The following is a 22,657-nucleotide window of genomic DNA, read 5'->3' as shown; positions in this document are numbered from 1 at the left end:
AACCCTGCCTCACTGTACCGCCGCCGCCACTCCGCTCCGCTGCTGCTGTTGCTGCTGCTGCCGCCGCCGCCGCCGCCGCCGGAGACGACGTCGACGACGACGACGACGACGACGACGACGACGAAGAAGACGACACACGGGCGTGCGTACCGTCGTGTCACCGAACTCCGCCTCGGTCGCTCGCGCTCGAGATCGGACGTCGCGGAATCGCGACAGGCGTTCCCCTTCCTCACCCCCCTCGCCCCTCGTGTGTGCCTGGTGTCGCGCTCGCGTTCGCCGCATTCGCGAGATCGCCTCGTTACGGTCCCGTGCACCTCGACGCCCGTGTCGGAACACCTTGTCTGGAGGGCGGGAGCGAAAAACGGAGGAAGAGAGAGCGAGCGAGAGAGGCAGAGGGACACACACACACAAGGGAAGAAAGGAAGAGGGAGACAGAGGCGCCCTGGCCGCTCGCGAAGGATCGTCCTGGACGACGTTCGCTCCTGTCACTTTCGTGCCGAGGCCGATACGGATCGCGCGGCGGCGGCGTCCCGACGACGACCGATGCCCCGTCGGAGGATTCAACCCGGTAACCACGGTGTCGTCGCGACCGCGCTGTCGTGCGTCGGTGCATGTTAGTGCATCATGTGATTGCTTCCACGGGCTGCTCTCCTCTTCTACTTCGCCACGGTGACGGATACTAGCCAGCGTGAAGGTTAGTCTTGCCTCTCGGACCTTTTTTTGTTCTTTCTTTCTTTCCTTCCTTTCCCCCCCCCCCCCCCCGCGACATCCACCTTGACCCCCGCGCCTCCGACTCGGAGCCGCGAGGATCGCGTCGATCAGCCCCCGCTGGGCCGACGACCGCCCATCCTCGCGATCGTTATCCCTTTCGAAGTTCCGTTTTAATTAGCTGCGCTTTCCCACGTTTTTTCTTTCTCCGCCAACGCCGAAACGTGGGTGTGCGGTTTTCAAAAGGAGATAGAAGAAAGTTCCCTTTTTTTTCACCGGTAAATATTCAGATGCCTTCAACCTACTCCCATACGGGGCACATAATTCCTTGTTCTCGAGAAAAAAGGAAGGTCCGGTTAGAAGGATTATCTATCTTCTTTTTTTGGGGGAAAATGTACTTTTCGCCAGATTGGTCCTTCTCTTGGTGGTCTCGCTTTACCTATGGCAAAGTCGAAAGGAGCGAACGGGAAAAAAAAAGAGAGAAAGGTTTAGAGAGCCGGATTGCAACGGTCAACCCTGACTTAGCAAGTTCGCGAACCGCTATTATCGCTACAGTCCTTGCCTACGTATAGACGTATGAAAGAAAGTTCGGTCGAACTAAGGACAGACACCCTTTCGTGCGGCGGAGTGAATTCAATCTTTGTTCGAGGCCGACACCGCGCGCAGTGATTTCGGGGAATGCAGGTATCCCGAACAAAAGCTTTTACGAGCTTGTTTGACAATTTGGTGTCACTGTTGAAAATAACGGGACTATTCTTAAACAGTTACGAGGAAATAATTCGTCGTGAATGCGGGATGTTTTTCCAGCACAGTTCGGGTGCAATGCCGAGCAAAACGCCGGCGCAATTGGGTTTACAATAAGAATACAATAACTGAATCTCGTGTTGTTATGTAAGTGAAAAAGTTAACAACTCTTTAAATTAATTAATATAATTAACTCCTTTAGCATTCGTATTTTTATACCTTTGTAAATGAAACAAGTATTTATGCCTTTGTAAATCAAATAAGTACGATGTCTTGAATTTTTCATAATTTATTTTACGGTTCATGTATTATTTTGCTGATGTTTTTATGAGAAAATATCAAGGTACTGATATTAATTTAAGATGATTCTGAAAAATGTAAGAAAATAATTAGCTCAAGTTAATTTATATAAAAACACTAATGACAAAGTTTTATTCATCTTAATTTTAATGAAATTGCATTATAAAGTTACATAGATATTTAATGAATATGAAAACGTTGTGAGAAAACAATTTAATTTTTAAAATTGAAAGAGAAGTTGTGAAGATTAAAAAACGCAAAAATTGGAGAGAAAAATTTTAGATATAGACATGTAAAAATTAAAAATTCCAAATATGTAAGGAAATAGATTAAATTAATTATTGATTTCATCGACCGTTAAACGTGATTTTTTTCATCAGCACTTTTTACACTTTTCTTCTCCGCAAACTTTCTTTCTACGGCCAACACGTTCATGTCTTAAGTGAAAAAGAACAAGAACAGAAAGCTACTAAACTTGTAACTAAGATGAACAGATTTAGTGTCGTAAAGTACACGCGTCCCATGGGGTTGATCAGCTGTATCGATCGCTTTGATTGGCTATTCAATCGGCCGGCGATATCCTCTTTCCCCCTATTACACACAATCCTCCTGATCGTACAATCGCAACTATAATAAAGATACAGAGGAGAGATTAAAGGACTAACCGACGTCGGTCGGTGCAACCGGCTCGACTTCGCGGTTGCCTTTTGTCCCGTTTCGGATAGTAGTCGACGGGACGGTCTTCCCGTCCCGACCTGTTCCTGAATCATCATTCTCAGGGTACCCGGAGGTACCTGAGGAGATCGTCGAGCGGTCGTTCCGCGATATCTTTTTCTTCTTTTATTTTTCATTGCGTCCGCAAAGATTCGATGAATTATGACTAATTTTCTGATGCGGGCGTAATTTATCGCATTGTACGTAGGTCTTTGGATTTAAATGCCTTATGTAAGAAGACAATCGATGTGATTTCTCACGAAATTTGTTAATACCGTTAAATATGTGTCTGAGATATCGTCGAAATTAATCGTTGTATACTGAAAGTAAATTTACTAGATTGAAATAAATATTTTTTCAAATAGTACCAAACAGAAGTTTTGTAAAAAATAAAGAATATTTATTTCAAATAAGATAATATTTTCTATAATTTAGAAAATGTACTTATCAAACATTTTATAGATTAATAGAAAATGTATAATACATTTTCTAAATTATAGAAAATATTATTTTATTTGAAATAAATATTACTTATTTCTTACAAAACTTCTGCTTGGTACTATTTGAAAAAATATTTATTTCAATCTATTAAATTTTTTTTAGTGTATACAGCAACAGCAAATTTTTTTACCAGCGTTAAATATTTTCCTAAAAAAGCATTCCAATTCTCTCTCCCGATAGCTTGTTAATATTATATCCCACTATTATTATATCCTATAACTGCTTGTCATTTATCATTGCGATTACTGTATGATTTAATTAATTTATTTGTATTATAATTTCCATCACCGATATTTGAATTATCTAATTGGCTCAATTATATCGTACAATTATTATTTCTATCAATAATTGAACAGGTGCTTCGAGATGACATTTTGCAAAATGCACCAATGCGAATAGCGCGACACGTAAAATTTTGAATGTCAAAGGTCATCATCGATCGCACCCTAATTGAAATCTAATGCGTCCGTGACTGGGGAAGCCATTTGATATGATAAATGATCGTCACTGCTATACCTAGAATCGAAACCCCGACGACTCGTACACATCGGGCAATAAAAGGGCCACATTAATGGCGGTGCGCGGCAGAGCGATTTTAATGAAGAAGTAATGTTTGCTTTTCCGAACAACGCGGCCTCGTTCGTCATTCCTTCTCTTGCTCGGGACGCATAAGACTTGCTAAACGCCGTCGATTTCGACCCACGACCGTGAATCAGCATGATAAAGAGGAAAACGGATGATATTTCACCTGAGAGATAATCACGAGCGTTACGTCAGCGTCAAGAAACTGGAGCGGTTCGTCTGGCATTTATTTACTTTACCGTTTATTTATTCAGCGCTCAGCCGCGGCAACCTTAGAGATCGATAAACGGATCGCATTTAAAATAAATATAATAGTTCACCGTCTGAGAGTCGTCTTGTCGACGGAGGAAACTTGACTTGCGTACGCTCGCATATCGCGGAACGTGCGTCTCGAAAAGATCTGCGTAACATAATCGTTGCGTGCTATGCAATATCCATTTGCAACGAGCGTGGCATTAAATCCTTTCTTAACGACGGTTGCCTTTCAGACATTTGCAGATATAAAATGACCAATCAAATATTAAACGTCTACAATCGTCCTCCGGAGATAACGGCCATCTAATATGTATGCTTTTAATTATAAATTGATAATTTCAGAAGTTACAGTATTTTCCGATCCTTTCGTCCGCGAGGACACGCGCGGGTTTACCACGCGCGACCACATTATGTCGACTATTTTTTTTTCGCTCGATGAAAATAGCTCCGCTTCTGAGAGAAATCTCAGATTATATTACGATATCCACTACCACATGATTACATATATGTATATATAAAATAACATTTGGGGAGGTGGAGAAAGTAGAGATTTGTCCGTTTGCAAATAAGCCTCCCGCGCGCTTTGTTAAACACAAGTGCCCAATCATGCTGATAGCTCGGAATAACTATGGTTAGCGATTCGTTGTCCCTTTTAAAATTATAGTCCTACCTGTAATATAGGTTCTCCCACCGCTATCGAATGTCATTTCAGCCGCGGTCGCTTTAGGACGGGCAAGAATAAAGGCGATTGCTTCGATGTGGAGACACCGGTAGTTACGGAATAATTCAATAGCCGAAAGGACATCATTGCAATTTAAAGAGTTTCGCGAATGGAACTTTTGAGATAATAAAGAATAAAGAACACCGTTTCCCAATAGGCGTTAAATAAATGCTGTCGGAACGAAAATTACGGTTTTTTTTTTAAACTCGTTTGTTAAAATATTTGAAGTTATTTCTGAAAGCATTTAAGTGCAGTGTTTGCCTTCTCTCTTCAGAATAAAAATAATTGCTTTATTTTATGATGAAACAAATTAAATTAACTCATTAAGTTCAAGAAGGCTCATACACGCTTTTCTGTTTTAAATCCTTCTGTAATTCGGATCCTTATTAAAATTTTTGGACCGCATATTTAATATTTAGAGAGTATAAAAAGAGTGATTCTCTACGAAAATTTAGTCGGCGATGGGAAAAGATGTCTGGAAGAAAAGATACAAAGGTTGTGAGTGGAAGTAAAAAAAAGCAAGAGTTTTATCTACCTTTTCTATTATTTAGTATTAAAAAAATATCTATTTTTTTTAGTCGATTAATTTGATATAATTATTATTTATAAGTAATCTATAAAAAGTATTTTTTAAATTTAAATTATTCTATTAAAAACATAAACGAAATTATTTGTTGAAATTGTTGAATATTGATCAGTAAAAAGGCAGGGGCCTTTTACTACTTTACCTTCACTTTTAATCCTTAAGGGCCGGTTGTTCCAGCTTTTTGATAAACTTACGTATTAGATAAATATGTGTCTGTCTTTATTTATTTAAAAAAAATGGAGATAGACACATGTTTATCTGATAGCTAATTTTAGCAAGAAGAATCTTTTTTCCTTTTTCACATTTCTTATCTCGTTGTCAATGAGATTTTCAGAAAAAGCAATTTTTTTTTGTTTAAATATCAAGTGCGATTAAAAAATTTTGATTAGCATTCGTATTATAAGCGTAAAACAAAGGCGCGTAGGGTTTCTTAAGATTTAATGGGTTAAATTGTGCAACAAATAATTGCACTCAGTAAAACATTGCTCTCGAAGGACAGGAGAAAAGCTCTACATTTTCGATGCACAATATGTATTGATAATGTATAGTATGTATACTGTTATGTATGTGTACTTAATAAATTCATAATGTCGAATTATACTCATTTTGAGTTATTCTTATCATTCTTATAGGTCTCATCGGTTTGCTTCTCAATATGTTCTTAATTCAACTAAAACAATAAAGTTAAACAATTTCAAGAAATGTTAAATTTGATTCAATTCTAGTTTATTTACCTGTTTAGGTGCATACGTAAATATAGATATTGTTTCAAAGTAAACGATATCTATATTTATGTATAATTACTATATGACTAAGCAATTCAATCACAGAAATGCATTGATTAGATAAGATTGTCCTTCGAACTATATGTTTTGTGAAATGGTTTTGTTAAAATGCTGAATGTCGATATACATGGAAGTTAAAAATAACAAAACATTATTCGAGGAATTCATTTAAATCTCTTCAATATTTAACAGTATTGGAGTCTTTCTCCTTATCGGTTCGAACTATTTTTCGAACCGATAAAGAATAAGTAATTCACAAAACAAAAGTTGGCGAGACGCGCTACTGAAAGAGATGCGAGTCCCCGTCATTCGAAACTTCCGGCGTGGAGTGCCGCGTGATAGATCGACCGATCGAGATTGCGTGACGATCGAGCGCGTAGAAACGCAAATATGGGCTATAATGACGCCACATGCATCTCGAACGCGACGGGAAGCAACGAGAAGGAAGGAAGGAAGAGCTTTACGCGCGCGGCCGCGCATCGCGCTGTCGCGTCGTATAACAAAGCAGAGCGGTACACGTGTACCCTGTTAAATAATGCAACCGCTGTTCTTTCCATTCACGTGGCGATACGTACGTGGACGCTCGTCGTCGCGCCGTCGCCGCCACCGCGAGATGCTTATCGCTCCTATAGCCACCGTCGTCGACGATCGCCGATAGCACCCCCTCGCTCCCATTCCGGCGCGATCGACGGCGGGTGATGTGCGTTTCGAGGTTTTTCGTCGCGTCCGCTCCCCCTTTCTCACTTCCGCGAAAAACCCGCGAACGTAAGGGACACTTCATCCCCCGCGAGTGTTTCCGTTGTTTTCTTCTTGATCATCCATGATCGAGATAGCGCAGCCGACCCTTCTCCCGCTGCGCGCATAAAGCAAATATCTTCGACTCCCTCGTGAAAAGAAACGGAGAGAGGAAATGTGTGCAGATACAACAATGCGTTTGGATTTTTTACGGGACAGTTCTTCTACTCGAGTGTCTCGCTAGATCTCTCTTTTTTTTTTTTTTTTAGTGTAGTGCGTATGCCGGTGTGCGTAGTGAAGGTGCGATCGATTGGTGTTATTACAAAGTCATTTTGATTGGGGCGACGAAAATTTAAGATCGAGCGCGCTTGCAGGTGATTATCAATTAGCGCGTTTATTCCTCTCACGTTTATCCCCCCCCCCCCTCCACGAAATTGCAAGTTGTTGTCACGATCTTTGAATTTCTCACACCTATCATCTTTTCATCTCGGGAGTGTTTTGGTTCGGGCGACGGAACCTTTAATCTGCAAGTCTGCACAAAACGGGAGGATTAGTTGTTCTCGTTCCAGCGTATTGATCTTATACCCGGCAATTGATTAAGTTTCGATACCCATGAGCATATAGCGTGACGTAGTCAGCTTTACCGGACGTAAGGGAGATTTCCCAAAGCGTGGAACGAAAACAATTACACGGGGAAATGTATGCAAGTCCACACAACACATGTCTCTTTAATTCACGGAAAGCCAACTGGCCGTTCCGTTTTCGAGATATTGATTTTATCGAGCACACATGATTCATTTACGATAACAGTGATGTAGCACATTGTGTAGCGACACCGTTCTACGTGTCGTGTTGTCGTCAACTTTTTGGTACCGGAATAACCTGACACCGTGAATTTGGAACGCGGATCTAACCATAGCATACGGAGAATTGTCCCGCGAGCGTTTTGTTACAGGAACGTTACCCCTTATTCCGAGGCATTAAATAAAGCGAATCACATCTCGGCTAATTTAATGAAATTAATGCAATAGGCGCAGAATAATTCAGAAGAGCTATGTAATGTACTGTGAAATAAATGTATCAAACGCACTGAATTCATTAATCGAGCGCACGATAACTTAATTATCCGCTTAGAGCACTCGTTTCAAATAATAAACTTATTCGTTTTTTTTTTTAAATCTATTTGTCCATCAATTCAGGGCATTGTTTCTTCTAGATTTATATCTATTTCCACGATTATTTTTTTTTTCATACACGATCATTAATTTATCTCTTTGTTTCCTTTTGTTATTATTTCACTAAAAATCAATTCTATTTGGATATATACTGCCTATGTATTATTTTTAGTTTATTTTCTTTTCTTAAAGCATTTGCTTCGAGGTAAATAAATCTAATCTACTTATTTTATCTACTTTATACATCAGGTTATCTATCACCTTTTTCCATCCCCATTGTACGCGCTTTGTGGTTTATCGTCACGGAGACACGTGGTTCGTGCTACTTACGTGCCGATCTACTTTTAATATTCGCGCGATGTCACTCGCGGTTATTACCACGTCGATTATTATATCTCACATTTCTTATACGTCATATTAATAATATGTTAACTAGTGTAACTTATATGACTTTATTGCTTGAAATATAAAATATATTTTTTATTATGGACCGGTTCTTTCAACTTCTTGGCAAACTTACTTATCAGGTAAGCATGTGTCTATCTTCTTTTTTTTTTCTTAAATAAATAAAGATAGACGCATATTTACCTGATAGGTAAGTTTGCCAAGAAGTTGAAAGAACGGCCCTGAACCTGTTATTTATTTTTCTCATTTCATTATAGGATAACGAACGACACACCGCGCAACTTGCTAAGGATTATTTATCAATGACATTCATAATTCGTTTACATCGAGAGTAATTTATTTTTCACGACAAAGAAGAAAAATAATCGATTGGATTAATCACAACATAATACTATATAATTTTACTATGTAATACACATAATAATATAAAAATAATTTTGAATTTAAACATGTCAATATTCAGGATTGGGAAACTTACTTTTTAAAAGTAACTTGTCATCGTTACTCGTTATCGAGTTGAAAAAGTAACTAGTTCTAAAAAGTAACTCGTTACCGTTGCTTAAAAAGTAATGATTTGCTACTTTTTCGTTACTTTATTAATGCTAAAAAAAAATCAAAGTGAACATAAAATTTATGCCAACACATAATTAAGATATACGTAATTTTTTATATTCAAAATCTCGATTTATGGAATAAAATAATTTTTCTCTGAAATTATAATGTCTTTACTGACATTAACACTCTTTCTAAATATTTAATCGTTAAACTTCTACGAATCAATAAGAATTGGTTTAATCTTAAATGGCCCATAATTAGGACCATCACCTTAAAAACGATAACTAGCAACTTTGAAAAGAAAAACTTCACGGAAAAGTAAAACGTCTCGACATTCGCCATCCGCGAGTCAAAAAGTCTCCCGTAAACCCCCGTGCATAATTCAATGTATAATGAAAGTGTGTGTGTGTATATATTCAATGTATAATGAAAGTGTGTGTATATATTTTCCAGGATGCAGGAACTGACATTCCCGCGTCGGAAAGGGATTCTCACCCCAGTATCGGTGTTGGTGCTGGTGATACTACCATTGGTCGATTTACCCTCCGCAAACGGTGAGTCACCTACGAATGGGCCGGGAGCTCGTCTGCGTGCGAGCACATATTACATATACACGTACGACCGTCGAGCGAGCGCGTGTATACCGCTCACCGTCTTCGATAATGCGCGAACAATGACGGAACAGCAAATAATTACGTCTATTCGTTCATACGAGCGCCCTTGAACGCCACTTTACCGTCTTCACCTCGCATGCCAGGCGTATCAGGCGTGATATTTACTGTCACCTTAAAGAACGTTAAAGGCCCCCCTCTCTCTTTCTCTCTGTGTAAAGATCTGTCGCAACGATTGTGTAAGTGCAGTGTTATCAAGTGAAGTCACCAAAGTCAGCGCGTTGACATTTACCGTCATTTCTTAACGCTATTCTAAAACTGTTATCATAGAATACAATCTGTCTACTTTTACTCCCTTATCTCTCTTTTAGAGCTACATGCTAAAGGTAGAGGTGAGCTAAAACATGAGGACTACATGTCAAAGATAGAGAGAGGTGCATGGGTTGAAACCTAAAAACTACGTGTCAAAGATAGAGGATACGTGTACTAAAACCGGAAAATTTACGAAAGTTGTTCGGAGACAAACGAAATAAATACTACGCTTCGAAATAAATTCATATTAACTCGGAATTTGAACGCTTTATTGCTTATATTTTTATTGCCCTTCTGATGCGATAAAAAAATATGAAATATTAATCATCGCGGAATGTTTTTATTAATTTTGCCTGCGTAAAAATGTCACGGGAAAATTTCACAAATATTCACAAATAAACGCGTTTGATGAATGGGAAGTATTTTCTGTGTAAGAGTGAAACGATTTATTTCCTACTAAAATTTAATTCGGCATTTCCACGAACGACGGCCTTTTGTCATTTTATTAGCTCGTGAAGTTTCAATATTAAATGGCGTGATAATTAACTTTTAAGAATTTCTCGAGGTAAAAATTATTTTAAAACTGACAAATAGAGGTTTGCGTTTATTTATTTATTCTTGAGAAGAGGAACGCGCGCGCAAAAGAAAGAGAAGCGAACTCTTTCTTAATAACGTGTCGCAGCTCGTCGGGAATGCGTCTCGACATTCTCGTTAAGGGTGGTAGTCATCTCGGTTTCACAAAGAAACGTCGCCACGTGCACGAGAGGAGTGCATTTAACACATTGTATAAAAGGAATATATTTAAATGCGGACTTGGACACACCATTTCCGCTACGAGGAAGCCCATTCGTCATGTTTCACCCGGGTTTTAAGTCGTCCTCTTGGGTTTCCTCGTGTCTCCGATTTGGGCGTTTTGCGCGCGCGCGCGCGCGCGCACGGAAGAGAAACTTCGCGCCGCGGATGTACTCGCGCGCTCGTTAGCTCGTTAACGAGTGGTCTTCTTCCCCTCCCGCTTTTCTACGGCTTCGCGGCTTGCCCTGCGGGCCTCTCTCAAAAAGAGCTGTTAAAGAGCGGAGACGCGCACAAAACAGCCGCCGCCGCCGCCGCATGTCGAGCGGCTGTCCGCGCGCCTGCGATATCTGTCGCCGCTTCTTCTCGCCGCCGAAGATGCGCGATCGCGTCTGATAGAGACAGAAAGAGAGAAACGAGAGGGAGGGATCCCTCTTTATCCCCCTCGCCTACCCTCCTCTCCCGACCACGTCGAGATAAATGATGTTCCTTCGACGAAAGATGCGTGTCTAAAACGGTCGACGCTCCTCCTCGCCCTTCCTCCTTTTCGCCGCTTGTGCCAAGCGTTTCACGTTGCCTTGCTGGTTGGTAGTTTCGGTTCGCGCGCGGTGCACGTGCGCGCACCGCTTAGCATACAAGGTGTCCGAGAACCCCCCGCCGAAATCTAAGCTAAATCGAGGGGGGAGGGAAGAAGAGTGATAACTTCCGAGTTCCACGAAAGGGTTCCTTTGCCTTTTTCGCGACGAGTAATCGGCGGTACGGCTCAATGTTTACCTAAATGTTCAGGCGAACCGGCTGCCTTCCCGGCGTCTGAACACTTTAGAACTCTAATTAGAGATGACTTATGTCGACTGTTACGGGGTAATGGCCTCCTACGAAACATCCCCCTCGGGAAACACCGACTCCATTTTCGTCGACGTGCCCGTCATTAATATTAAAGGCATGGATCGGTTCTGGGACACCCCGTAGACGTTGTCGCGTGTGTATCCCATTTCCCTTCGCGCACCCTCTCTCCGTTCCTCTCCTCCTCCCCCTCCCCCTCTTACTCCTCCTCCGCCGCCCTCTTCCCGGCTATTTCTGACGTTCGCCATCGCTCGCGCCGCCGAGCAAGCAACGAACCACCCCGAAACGTGTACGCATGTTCGATCGAACGCACCAAACATCGCGAACCAGTAAATATACGCACTGTCGAACGCACGTTCGGACCTTAACCCTTCGTCCAAGGGCGTTTATCGCTCGTAACCTCGGGGGACCACGGCCCATAAGAGGAATATTTTACAAGAATTCCCTGTACACACCAACAACTTAATAAATTCTACTTTATAAAATTGTTTCATTCACAAAAGTGCCGAGTTGATATTAATTTACCATTTATATCCCACGTTTGAAGCTACGCATGAATGATTGATCTCTATAATTTATCATAATCACGCGAGTCGCTTTGTATCACAATACACACGTCGTTTATCTTGCCAGATACAACGGATTCCGGAAGATAAATATTTGTCCTATCGGAACGGGACTGTCCTAACTAATTAAACCGCTTAAAAAAGTTTAATGATATTCTTTTTGCCATTTATAAACTCTCTCGGAACGAAGACATTCGATCATTCACCACGAGCCTGCTCCATTCTGCCTCGTGCGTCTGAAAACTTTCCGCTATAGCATTCTCGTCCTGTCTGGCAACTTTTCATTAGAACTCGCTAAATAGCGTCGCTTGGCGGCTGGTGACTAAGATAAACAGGCGACGAAGGCTGGGAAAATGACGGGTAATGCGGTCCGCGTGTCGTTAACTTTTTCCCTTTTTTTTCCTAGCTCGCGCGTTCCGAGCATCGCTCGTCGCTTCGCCACGCACACCCAACGCAACACGCGCAGTCCCCTTTCTTCATCTCCTGACTCTCACGCCCTAACCGCAGTAATCGTGCTGTATTGGGCCCGATAGCAATTTTCTAATCGTCCGCGCCTCTTAATGAAAGCCCCGACCACGTTTAGCCTCTTAATTCTCCCAATCAAGCGAGTCTTCGCTTTCGGATACTTCACCTGAATGAATGTAGACTTTGATTAAAAAGAAACTGATCTCCTTTTATCCAAGAAGAATCCTTTTAACGAATGAGCCAACAATCGAGATGATTTTATAATTTGCAATGGGCGTGTATGTTTTATAATGAATAGAAGTAAAATATAATAAAACTTGGTAGTGAGAGCTCTATCCTTAGAGCTCTCGTATACACAGTGATCCAAAGATACATTTACAAATCATGAGTCATTATCGAGTCACGTTATAATACATAAAATATTATGTAATAATATTTTTATAACCATTCAATAATAGAGAGAGATAAGAGAGATGTAATATAACATAAAAAGCTTTTATTCTTGAATTTTTACTCAATTAATTACAGATTTTAGTTTAGTAAAATTTTAATATATACAGATTACTTTTTTCACTAAAGAATTTCTTTACAAAAAACAAACATAATTTATCATTTACAGACTTTTAATTTAGTTATTATATTAAAGCATTTATCGTACAAAAATTGATTGCGATTGATATATATCGTAACTACGTAATCATAGAAATTATTGGCTAAGATAGATTAATATTGTTGTAAAATATATTTCCCATGTTTCAGGAGCTTGCGAGTTTCCATCAAGTTGGTCGGGAGAATGGTATCAGTATGGCAAGCAGCACACAGTCGTTATAAACACGACCGTTCTCGGGGAACGAGCATGCATCGAAAGAATGGACGACAAATACGTCGTATAGTAAGTTATCTGCTCATCTAAATCGTGAAAAAAAAAAATTAAATGCTCGTGATCGCGCATTTCATCGCAGACTACTCGATTTGTAATGGAAACTTAACGCTTATTGTTTCAGCGGCGAAAATTGTTATCACTGTATGATCATCAACGGACGCCATGAGAACGTTATTCAGTATCGTGAAGGTACGTTTACATTGTAAATTCATCAATGTTGAGATTAATTGTAAAATTGTAAGCGTCATTCAGGAGCAGTTAAAAATTGATTCGACAATTTTTTTCCCAGGTTGGTGCAACACGGAGCGAACGAGTTTGGAAGAGATGTGCGCGATAATTACTTCGGACGATACGCTCTATTCGATGTTCCGTATGAACTCGAAACCGATATCTTGTCCCTTTAGCGGGGCATCATTCCAATTCACGTACAATCGGGGTTACGGTGAGTGTGTTCAGCCTATAAGTCTCGCGGAGAAGTGTACCGACGAGAGCAAGCTTCTCCTGAAGTATCAAGCATGCCCGGACGTTACGGGGACTGAGAGCAATAGTAAGTTGATCGCTATAAAGATTATCTTCGTTGACTTAATTTATCGTGCTTGATGTATTACACATTACATTACTTCTATAATATTACATTTCATTACTTCTATAACAGAGATAGCTTATTAATTTATTAATATTAATTTGAGTAACAATATATTCATTGTTATCAAGAATGTTTTTCATGCTATTAAAGATTTTATAAAAATACTAGCTATGCCCTGTCACGCGTTGCTGTGGCTCTCTATTCTTATGCTACGTTTTTTTTAAATTTTCTTTGCTTTCGTTGTTTAACTTTCAAGAGCCTTGCTTTACTGTTGCTCTTTTTATTTTATTTTTGAATAAGCATTTATCTATCTTTAATAAATTTAATATTCATTTATTCACGTACTTCTAACTTTTTTTTCTAAAAGCTGCCATGGATTTAGAAATCCATTCAAAAGACTGTTTTAAATAAGTTCCTTTTTTTCAATAAAATAAAAGCCATCTTTATTTTTCTTATTACCTTAATTTAAACACAATAGAAACATTCTTCGCCTCTTCCGGTCTCTCCCGTCTCTCCCCTTCTCTCTCGGTCTCTCCTCGTCTCTCCCGGTCTCTACCCGTCTCTCCCCGTCTCTCCCCGTCTCTCCCGGTCTCTCCTCGTCTCTCCTGGTCTCTCCCCGTCTCTTCCCGTCTCTACTCGTCTCTACCGGTCTCTCCCCGTTTCTCTCCGTCTCTCCCGGTCTCTCCCCGTCTCTCCCGGTCTCTCCCCGTCTTTCCCCGTCTCTCCCCGTCTCACCCTATCTCTACCCGTCTCTCCCCGTCTCTCCCGGTCTCTCCTCGTCTCTCCCGGTCTCTCCCGGTCTCTCCCGGTCTCTCCCGGTCTCTCCCCATCTCTCCCTATCTCTACAAGTTTCTCCCCGTCTCTCCCGGTCTCTCCCCGTCTCTCCCCGTCTCTCCCTATCTCTAGCCGTCTCTCCCTGTCTCAATGTGTCAAAATTTCAATAATATTAATAAAAAACTATTTTTTACAAAAAAATATCTTTTAAAAAATATTGTTTAAAATTAAATTATGGCCATCATTTTTGAAACACCAAGTACATCCAAAATCAGACTTCATAACAACACTCATGGTTACGAATGCAATGTTGTGTCAAAATTTCAAAGCCATCGGTGAAAAACTTAAGGGGGTCTTAGATGACGAACAAACATTTACATTTTTATTTATATAGATTTTATAAATTATTAATAATTTAGTTTTTTTATATAATACAAGCAATATTATCCTTACAGATTCTTTAATAAGATAATTGAAACTTGTATATAATTAAATTTGTATGTAATTTAAAAAATATATTTTCGTAATATTTTACATTTTAAAACTCTTTTGTACAGAATATACATAAAATTTTTGTATGTTTGATTGCTTGTGCAGCCGAGGAGCTACAATGTCTTGCCATTTGGAACGATGGTCGCAATAAATATCTAGTGGGAACCTTAAAAGAGAGGAGCGCACTAACGAGTGGCACAAGAACGTACAGGTGAAACATTTTTTATTTTATATAACGTATTATCTAAAGTTCATGACAATGCTGTTATTGCGATTTTGTCGCAATGTCTATTTGCAATTGCATACAATATATTCATGTATTGCAATTTCAGCATGTTATACTTCTTAGCATGATGTTTATGGCAAAAAGACTAGCTGAATTTAATAAGGTGAAAAGATGGTTAATCACCTATTTGTCATCTTTCACATAGCCATGCAATTGTTGTTATAGCTTTCTCTTTATGCGTGTATATATACACCAATGGAAATGCGATGATTAACGAACAAAAAAAAAAATAAAAAATTTGTTTTTATTTAAGATTATTGTAGAATAACATCGAATCATTTTCTATCCGATAGATGTTTCCTATACGAAGAAAAGTCTCATCATCAGGGGAAGATGATTTATTTACTTGCACAGTCCGGCGACCCGACTTGCAACGGCCTAACTACAGTTTTTGAAGGTTCACCCACCATAAAACTAACGAAAGGTAATTGTGCGAATGAAATAAACGTGTCTTTCAAGATCAATAATTGTGCCACTTTTGTATCATTTGCGCATTATTCTTTTTATTAACAGTCGACAAAGAGCACAGTAGATGCAAATATCCGGCCTGGGTAACTCAACACCATGACTGGCACTCTCTCAATGGCTCGAAAAGCTATCACTTTACAAACAAGAACGCCACGCTAAGAGTAAAAATGCAAACAGAGAATACAAACGATGAGACCATTCATGAGGAAAAAATCGTTTGTCACAATTTGGAGAAGCTGTATCCGAATGACAATATGCAAGGGAATAAAGTGAAACTGGTTGCTCACGTCACCAGCGGCTGGTAAGTGATTTCTCAATTGTTTTACAATTTTTAATGTATGCACATGACAGTCGTTCGAATCTATTCTTATTTATGATTGCAGCGACATTGGTTACGTTTGCATGATATTTCACAAAAGAGACAGCCATATCATCGAGATACAGCAATCAGGTGGGTGCACTTTGGCATGCGGAATTAAAAACTGACATTACGCACATAGTGAACGTTTCTTTTTTTTTCTTTATTACAGCTCAAAAAGCTATTATGCCAGAAGAGGCGTGTTCAATCTCGGATCCCTCCATGATGCCGTATACGACCTTAATAAGTAAGTGCTAATCCATGTTACGCCGTTGCTCATAAATATTGATATATGAAACCTGTGCGTCTTCACTATGCTATCGCGGGTTAGTGGGCGAGCAGCAAAATGCATGCAAATTATATCTATTTTCGTTCTACAGCCACGTCCCTGCATCAAAGAAGGTGTCCTAATTCAGGACGGTACAAGATTTTGGATTTTGCTCCGTCACATGCGTTGTCGACCGCCGTATCGAGACGGCAGCGACGTAGCGATTCGTCGAGAACAACCAAGAGGCGGACTTGGCAAGAGAACATCGAAGACGAGGAATGCAGAAATACAAATGTTCAAGTAGGCTGCACCTCCGATCAAGCCGAAATAATAATCGGCAATACGTGCGAACATGAGAAGATTGGTAAATACGAATAAACATTTGTTACTTTTCTTAAATTATAAGAAGAAAAGAGACTAAAGATTTGATATATTTTGGCAGCCTATTTTTGTCACGGTAGCTGGGAAGAGAAAGGAATGTGGTATACGATAGCGTCGCAACGGAATTCCGAAGGCAGTCTGGGACAAACGTTTTGTTTTTCCATGCTTCTCGAAGGTGTCAGAGACAGAGGTGGTAGGCAGAAGCAACAGGAAAAAGAATTATGGCTATCGAGGCCATCGCGTACTTGTCAAAGAGAAGCCAAGGATGAATGGACGTACAGATTGTCTAATCAAGGTAATTATAAAAAGATGATATTTTTATGCGATTAGAAATAATCGAAAAATTACAAATATTCCTTTTCACACAAAGAAAACTAGATCAAGAGAATTTATCTCGTTATCAAAATTTACACATTATTGTAATATTTGTAACACTATTTGTGTTAGTTGCGATTCAATAAAAATAATGTCATAAATAAAGATTTTTAATTAGAAAATAATTAGAAAATTAATGAAATAATTAATAATAATATTTGAAATAATACAGCAGTATCTCTGATTAGAATAACTTATTCACTGAAATAACGAGATAATTACAATACTTTGCTGTAGTCCGCTAGTTTCATGATTACACTATGTTGGGTTTATATAAATGCATACTAAGTAAGCATGGCATAAATATTCAACATTCACATTCTGTGTTACAGGAGTATGCGAGGACTTAATGAAGGCTTCAAACGCGGCATCAGCCTCATCGTTGTCCCAGCTTCTGTTTATCTTACATATAGCAGCTTACGCCGCTATTAATACGCTGTGCGTATTACTTTCGAGATGATCTGCAGCTATTATGTAAGACTGTCAAAGTACTGTAATTTCCAGCACGAATTCTCAGGTATTGCGTGTTTCTGGAAGTGTATATAGCTCTAACAGTTTGATAGCTATTGACCGAACGATGAGCTGTCAATACATAAGTAAGAGGTAGGAAATGTGCAGCTAAACCGTTATTACTGACAATATTAATTTTCGTTTCGTTGAAACAGCCTAATTACATAAATGGATTACGATTGTTTCCAATTGGAAATGAAGCGACTTATACACGCTTGTAAATTATTTTTTTATACGTACAATACTTATTGTAATTTACTGCAGATTAGTATTTTAAACGAGTGACCAAACTCTGGACTACTAGTTTCGATATAACGTTTTAACAATAATTTTTTATGTCTAACTTTTGATTGTTTATACGTTTTTAATTCTATGCGAAGGGAAGAACCGAAATGACACATTCAGGACTAGAAAAAAAAAGACATCGTAAATATAAATTTCAAATACAAAATATTCTATGTAAACTATATATTTCAAATATTCAATATTGTTGAAAATGTGATTTTAAACAATACAAAAGATATTCTCGAAAATTTTACTTTGGGATACAAGATAACGAAATAGTATTTTGTATCTTAAGCTTTTTTGGGTTATACACATTTGAAATACTACCTAGTCCTGATATAATACTTCTGAATTTTGAAAGTGTATAATTTACGGGACAGCCTCGAATCACGACCACTCTTTTGAGTATTTAAACTCAAAGACTCATGTACATTATTAAGTACTATCGCGTTATTGTAAATATGATTAGGGTATAAGTAATTGAGATTTTAATTGGATTATTTTCGAGTAAAGATTGCTATGTAATTACAATTTGATAGATTAAATTCATATTTGGATCTAACGTAATATATATAGCACATAGGTTTTATCTTATAGCTAGTATATTATATATATATATTTGTACATAATACAATTGAGATATTGTATAAAGACTGTTTCTAAAAGAGTATAACAATTATACCGCTCACGATATTGCATTTTGTCACTGGGAGTGCGTGCATTTTCAAGGATATTCTCGAGATCGGCCTCGCAATAGGAGATCCGCAAGAGTACGACACTCGTGCTACGCTATAGATATATGTACGTATATGTATATGTGTGTGTGTGTGTGTGTATATACATACATACATTCATGCATATATATATATATATATATATAGATATATATATATATTTGTAAACCAAAATAAGTTTAAAGAAAAAAATAAAATAGATAGATTGACAAAAAATTTCACAATTTCTCTAATATAAAATTGACATTATGATTATGAAATTTGTCAGAAACAAAATTATAGCAAACATTTAAAATTTCTAATAATAAAATTTGAATAACAATAAGATATTGGTATGTAAATGCACGACTAATTAGATATGACTTATTTTCTTGTATAATTTACATACATGTTCAAGTTTATCAAACTGTGTACAGAATAAATTTTCAATGTTGATAGTTCTCAACAAGAATAGTAATATCACAATATTCATATTTGTCAATCGATATAACAGAGATTTTCAATGAATCTGACGCAAAGGTGGGCAGGTGTAGTACATTTGCGGATGCATTAAGACTTGTACTAGTTGCGCGTGTGTAGTGCTTTTGCATTTCTAGCATAGAGTTAGTGGATGTCGGAATAGATCGATTACGCATCTCGTTCTTGTCATCGATGATATACACAATTCGATGCGCGCTATTGGCATTTTTCGATCAATGTACGCTGAGTATGTATATCACGATGAGGGGATTTCCTCTGAATACCGAGTGATATGTTTTTTCGGCAGCCTGATACGCGTGTGATCTCTGGCGCGAGATTTATACGTACTGTACAAATACTGGCGACTAGGCCTTAGGTATTTCGTATGCTTTTTTCTTCTACATTTTCATTAATTAAGATAGCGTAGCAGAGATACTTACAACCTGGTGATAAATTATACTGTATTAATCGGTTAATTCCGAGAACGTTATTTATATCATCATTGTATCTTTACATTCCGTATAACGTACTTCGTATGCGGAGACTCGGGTGGTACAAAAAGTTTAAAGCAAAGATACACTTTATTTTGATGTTTCGAAATATTTATTTCTACAGTTAAACGTTATTAAAATATCATAAACTTTTATTCCCAACGTTTCGGAGGAATAATACGATAAAGCGTTGAGATTTAAAGATGCTAGTCCGCTCACATAACATTGGCAACATTAGAGCAACGGTCAGCTTCGTGAAAGTGTAGTAACAAAAATAATGGAGAATCTCAACTAGAACTGAGACGCATAAGTCAACGAAATTTTGTACCGACTCGAGTAAATCAAGTAGAGATGATAGCATAATAAGTCTACAATGATATCACGAACGGAAGAAGAAAAACCGAGAATACGGTCCATTGTGCGAATCTCAATAGTTTCATATTTTTCTCAAATGAATGCATTGAAATATGTACATATACAAAGTTTTATTGATCATACATGTGGTGCATATATATATTACATATATACATATATGTGCACACATACATACACAGACATGTACTTGCATACATCATGCCACATGCTCGCGTAATTAAGGGAAACGATATAGAAAGGAGCAGTGTGTAGAGGAACATACGAGTATATCTACGCGGACATACATTCTATTATATACTACATTTTAGTCGGATCTACATCCATTAACTCTGTGATATCCATCACATCTAGGCGCAAACGTGACAGCCAAAACGAAAAAAAAAAAAAAAAAGAAAATAAGTGAACGAAGCTGAGCTCTAAAGGCATTTTTTTACTGTATATATCATATATTTTCTAAATAATGGACTGTTCCGGAATTCACAGGAGATTTGTTGATGTGCGAAAGTGTATGGATTCGGATTATTAAATATTTGAACATTTAAATAACAAAGACAGATTCTTATTTTTGTACAAATAGGATGACCCGTCGCGATATCCTACCCTCCCCCGCACACACGGAAACTCTCACACGCTAAACGAAAACGTAGTCATATACATACGAATATATTTTGCGTAAGTTTTATAACTATCGCATTATAGATATATCGTTAGCGTCATTTTCCGAAAGCAGAAAGCAACTCTCGATTTTAGAGGTCTAGTTCATTATTGCCGTCGCCATTATTTTTATCGTCGCTACTGATATTATCAGCCTAACTAGCGTTCTGTTATATTGTACAATTATCGTTTCATGCGCTACTTTGAGACGACATCCAATAGTAGCGATATATATAGTGCAGGCCTTGTTACTTTACGCGTGTTTGAATGCGAAACAGAAACGACAACCGATGCCTTATACAATTTCTAATGCCTTATGCGAATCACAAAAGTACGAACGGTTGGTTATTTTCCATCTTAGAGTGTCTCGGTACAACAGTTTCCTTTGGCAAAATTCGACTGCTACACACTGTGCGTGCGTAATATATTATGAAACTTAAATTGTCACCCCTATTGCGTGAAACATGCGATGATCCCCCGTATGCGGCTATATTGAATTCCGGAAACAGATATTACACGATGTTAACTTTAATATTTCTAAAGTAAGCTATAACTTGTAAGGTGTGGAAACGAAAGGGAAGAGAGAGAGAGAGAGAGAGAGAGAGAGAAAGAGAGAGGCGGAAGAGATATGAGTCGGCAGAGACGATAACTCACGAGTTTTGTACATCCACATGCGCACACGTATATTTTGTTTATTGCTGTGATGAATTACATTATAAATATTTAGCGTATAAGGCGGTTTGAATGCGGCTTTTCTTGCCATTCTAATATAATTGCGAGCATTAGTCACACTCCCCGTTCGGATGTAAGCCTCTTAAAAACCGTACGGATATGGAACGACGACCTATTTATCCTCGATGTATTTAATTGTACGATATTTACACGGCATCCTCTTGTAAAGCGCCTTGGATAAACGATTCGTCCAGGATGCGACTCGCCGCAACGACAATTTCGTACAGAAGAAAAGAGAAATGAAAGAGAGAAGATATCCGATTTATTTTGCTACGCGCGTGCGGAAATATGCGAGAACAAACTACGCCGAGATATGTTTATCCTCGCGCAAAACTGACACGGTACTTACTCAACGACGCTAATATAACAGGGAGACTTTTCTTAATAAATAAAAAGATTATTGCCAACACATGTCTGTGTCGACGAAACCCCCAACTTTAATACCTTCACTTCTTTGATGCTTCTAACTTTAACTGCGTAATCGATAGCGTTGCGCGTCATACAACCGTTAACGTCAAATCACCGAATTTCTCACCGAATATAGTCTTATAATTAGTATCACAAAATATAGCGTCACAAAACGCTTGAGATATATTAAACCATTAAAGGTCGACACTGGTTGCCGTATCAATATTTAATTTATTTGTTGGATTTCTTTATTGATTTTCTCAACGTCGGTTGATGTAATATAAGAATAATGTGACTCGTATTTGAGTGCAATTTTGAACGAGCGACGGGATTCGTATTATCTTATATCGGTGTAAGTTACAAGGAAACCTCAAAGAAACAAGCGTCATTCATACGCGTTTGCATATCTATGACGTGAATATAATTCGTATACTTAGTTTCTAAATAAATCAGGAATAATTGGAGACAACTTACATCGGAAGGATGTGAAATGTAAGTACAATAGAATTATAACTACGACCGTATATAAAAAGAGAAATACATATTTGTATCTCGCGCATTTTAATGAAGGCTAATTTTTGCATAGACTGATATATTCCGCGAAAGAAATAGTAACTCATTCGACCGATCTCGGCACGTAACGGCGATTCGCGTGACTGCAGCGAATTCATTTTCTTCGCGCATGCAAGATTTCAGATGATTTAAAGTCCACCGGTTTAGCGACTGTAACAATGTCGGTTAGTGTTAACCCCGATAAATTAAACTTTCCTTAAGATAAGTCGTTAA

The 22,657-nt window shown here is 38.5% G+C and overlaps 2 protein-coding genes across 2 annotated transcripts in view; one reads left to right on the top strand and one right to left on the bottom strand.

The window, feature by feature from the left end:
- LOC105832245 (5'-3' exonuclease PLD3) overlaps positions 1 to 22,657 on the bottom strand; it is an 82,156-nt gene that overhangs the window by 15,922 nt on the left and 43,577 nt on the right. The gene's annotated exons all lie outside the window — the stretch shown is intronic.
- On the top strand, positions 40 to 21,874 carry LOC105832246. Its single transcript, XM_012673033.3, has 13 exons — positions 40 to 694; positions 9,220 to 9,320; positions 13,112 to 13,244; positions 13,357 to 13,424; positions 13,525 to 13,782; positions 15,193 to 15,298; positions 15,667 to 15,797; positions 15,887 to 16,142; positions 16,225 to 16,292; positions 16,372 to 16,446; positions 16,580 to 16,831; positions 16,910 to 17,143; positions 17,556 to 21,874. Exons 2-13 carry the CDS (start codon positions 9,221 to 9,223, stop codon positions 17,681 to 17,683), a joined length of 1,809 nt encoding a protein of 602 aa, XP_012528487.1. The 5' UTR covers positions 40 to 694; position 9,220; the 3' UTR covers positions 17,684 to 21,874.

Source organism: Monomorium pharaonis, chromosome 3, assembly GCF_013373865.1.
Source record: "Monomorium pharaonis isolate MP-MQ-018 chromosome 3, ASM1337386v2, whole genome shotgun sequence".
In the NCBI taxonomy this organism is placed as follows: Eukaryota; Metazoa; Arthropoda; class Insecta; order Hymenoptera; family Formicidae; genus Monomorium; species Monomorium pharaonis.
This window is presented reverse-complemented; position numbering and strand designations above follow the sequence as displayed.

Coding starts and splice junctions, on each gene's coding strand:
- LOC105832246 (XM_012673033.3), top strand. CDS start 9,221: ATGCAGGAACTGACATTCCCGCGTCGGAAAGGGATTCTCACCCCAGTA. Junction 9,321..13,111: donor CGATTTACCCTCCGCAAACG/GTGAGTCACCTA, acceptor CCCATGTTTCAG/GAGCTTGCGAGTTTCCATCA. Junction 13,245..13,356: donor GACGACAAATACGTCGTATA/GTAAGTTATCTG, acceptor TTATTGTTTCAG/CGGCGAAAATTGTTATCACT.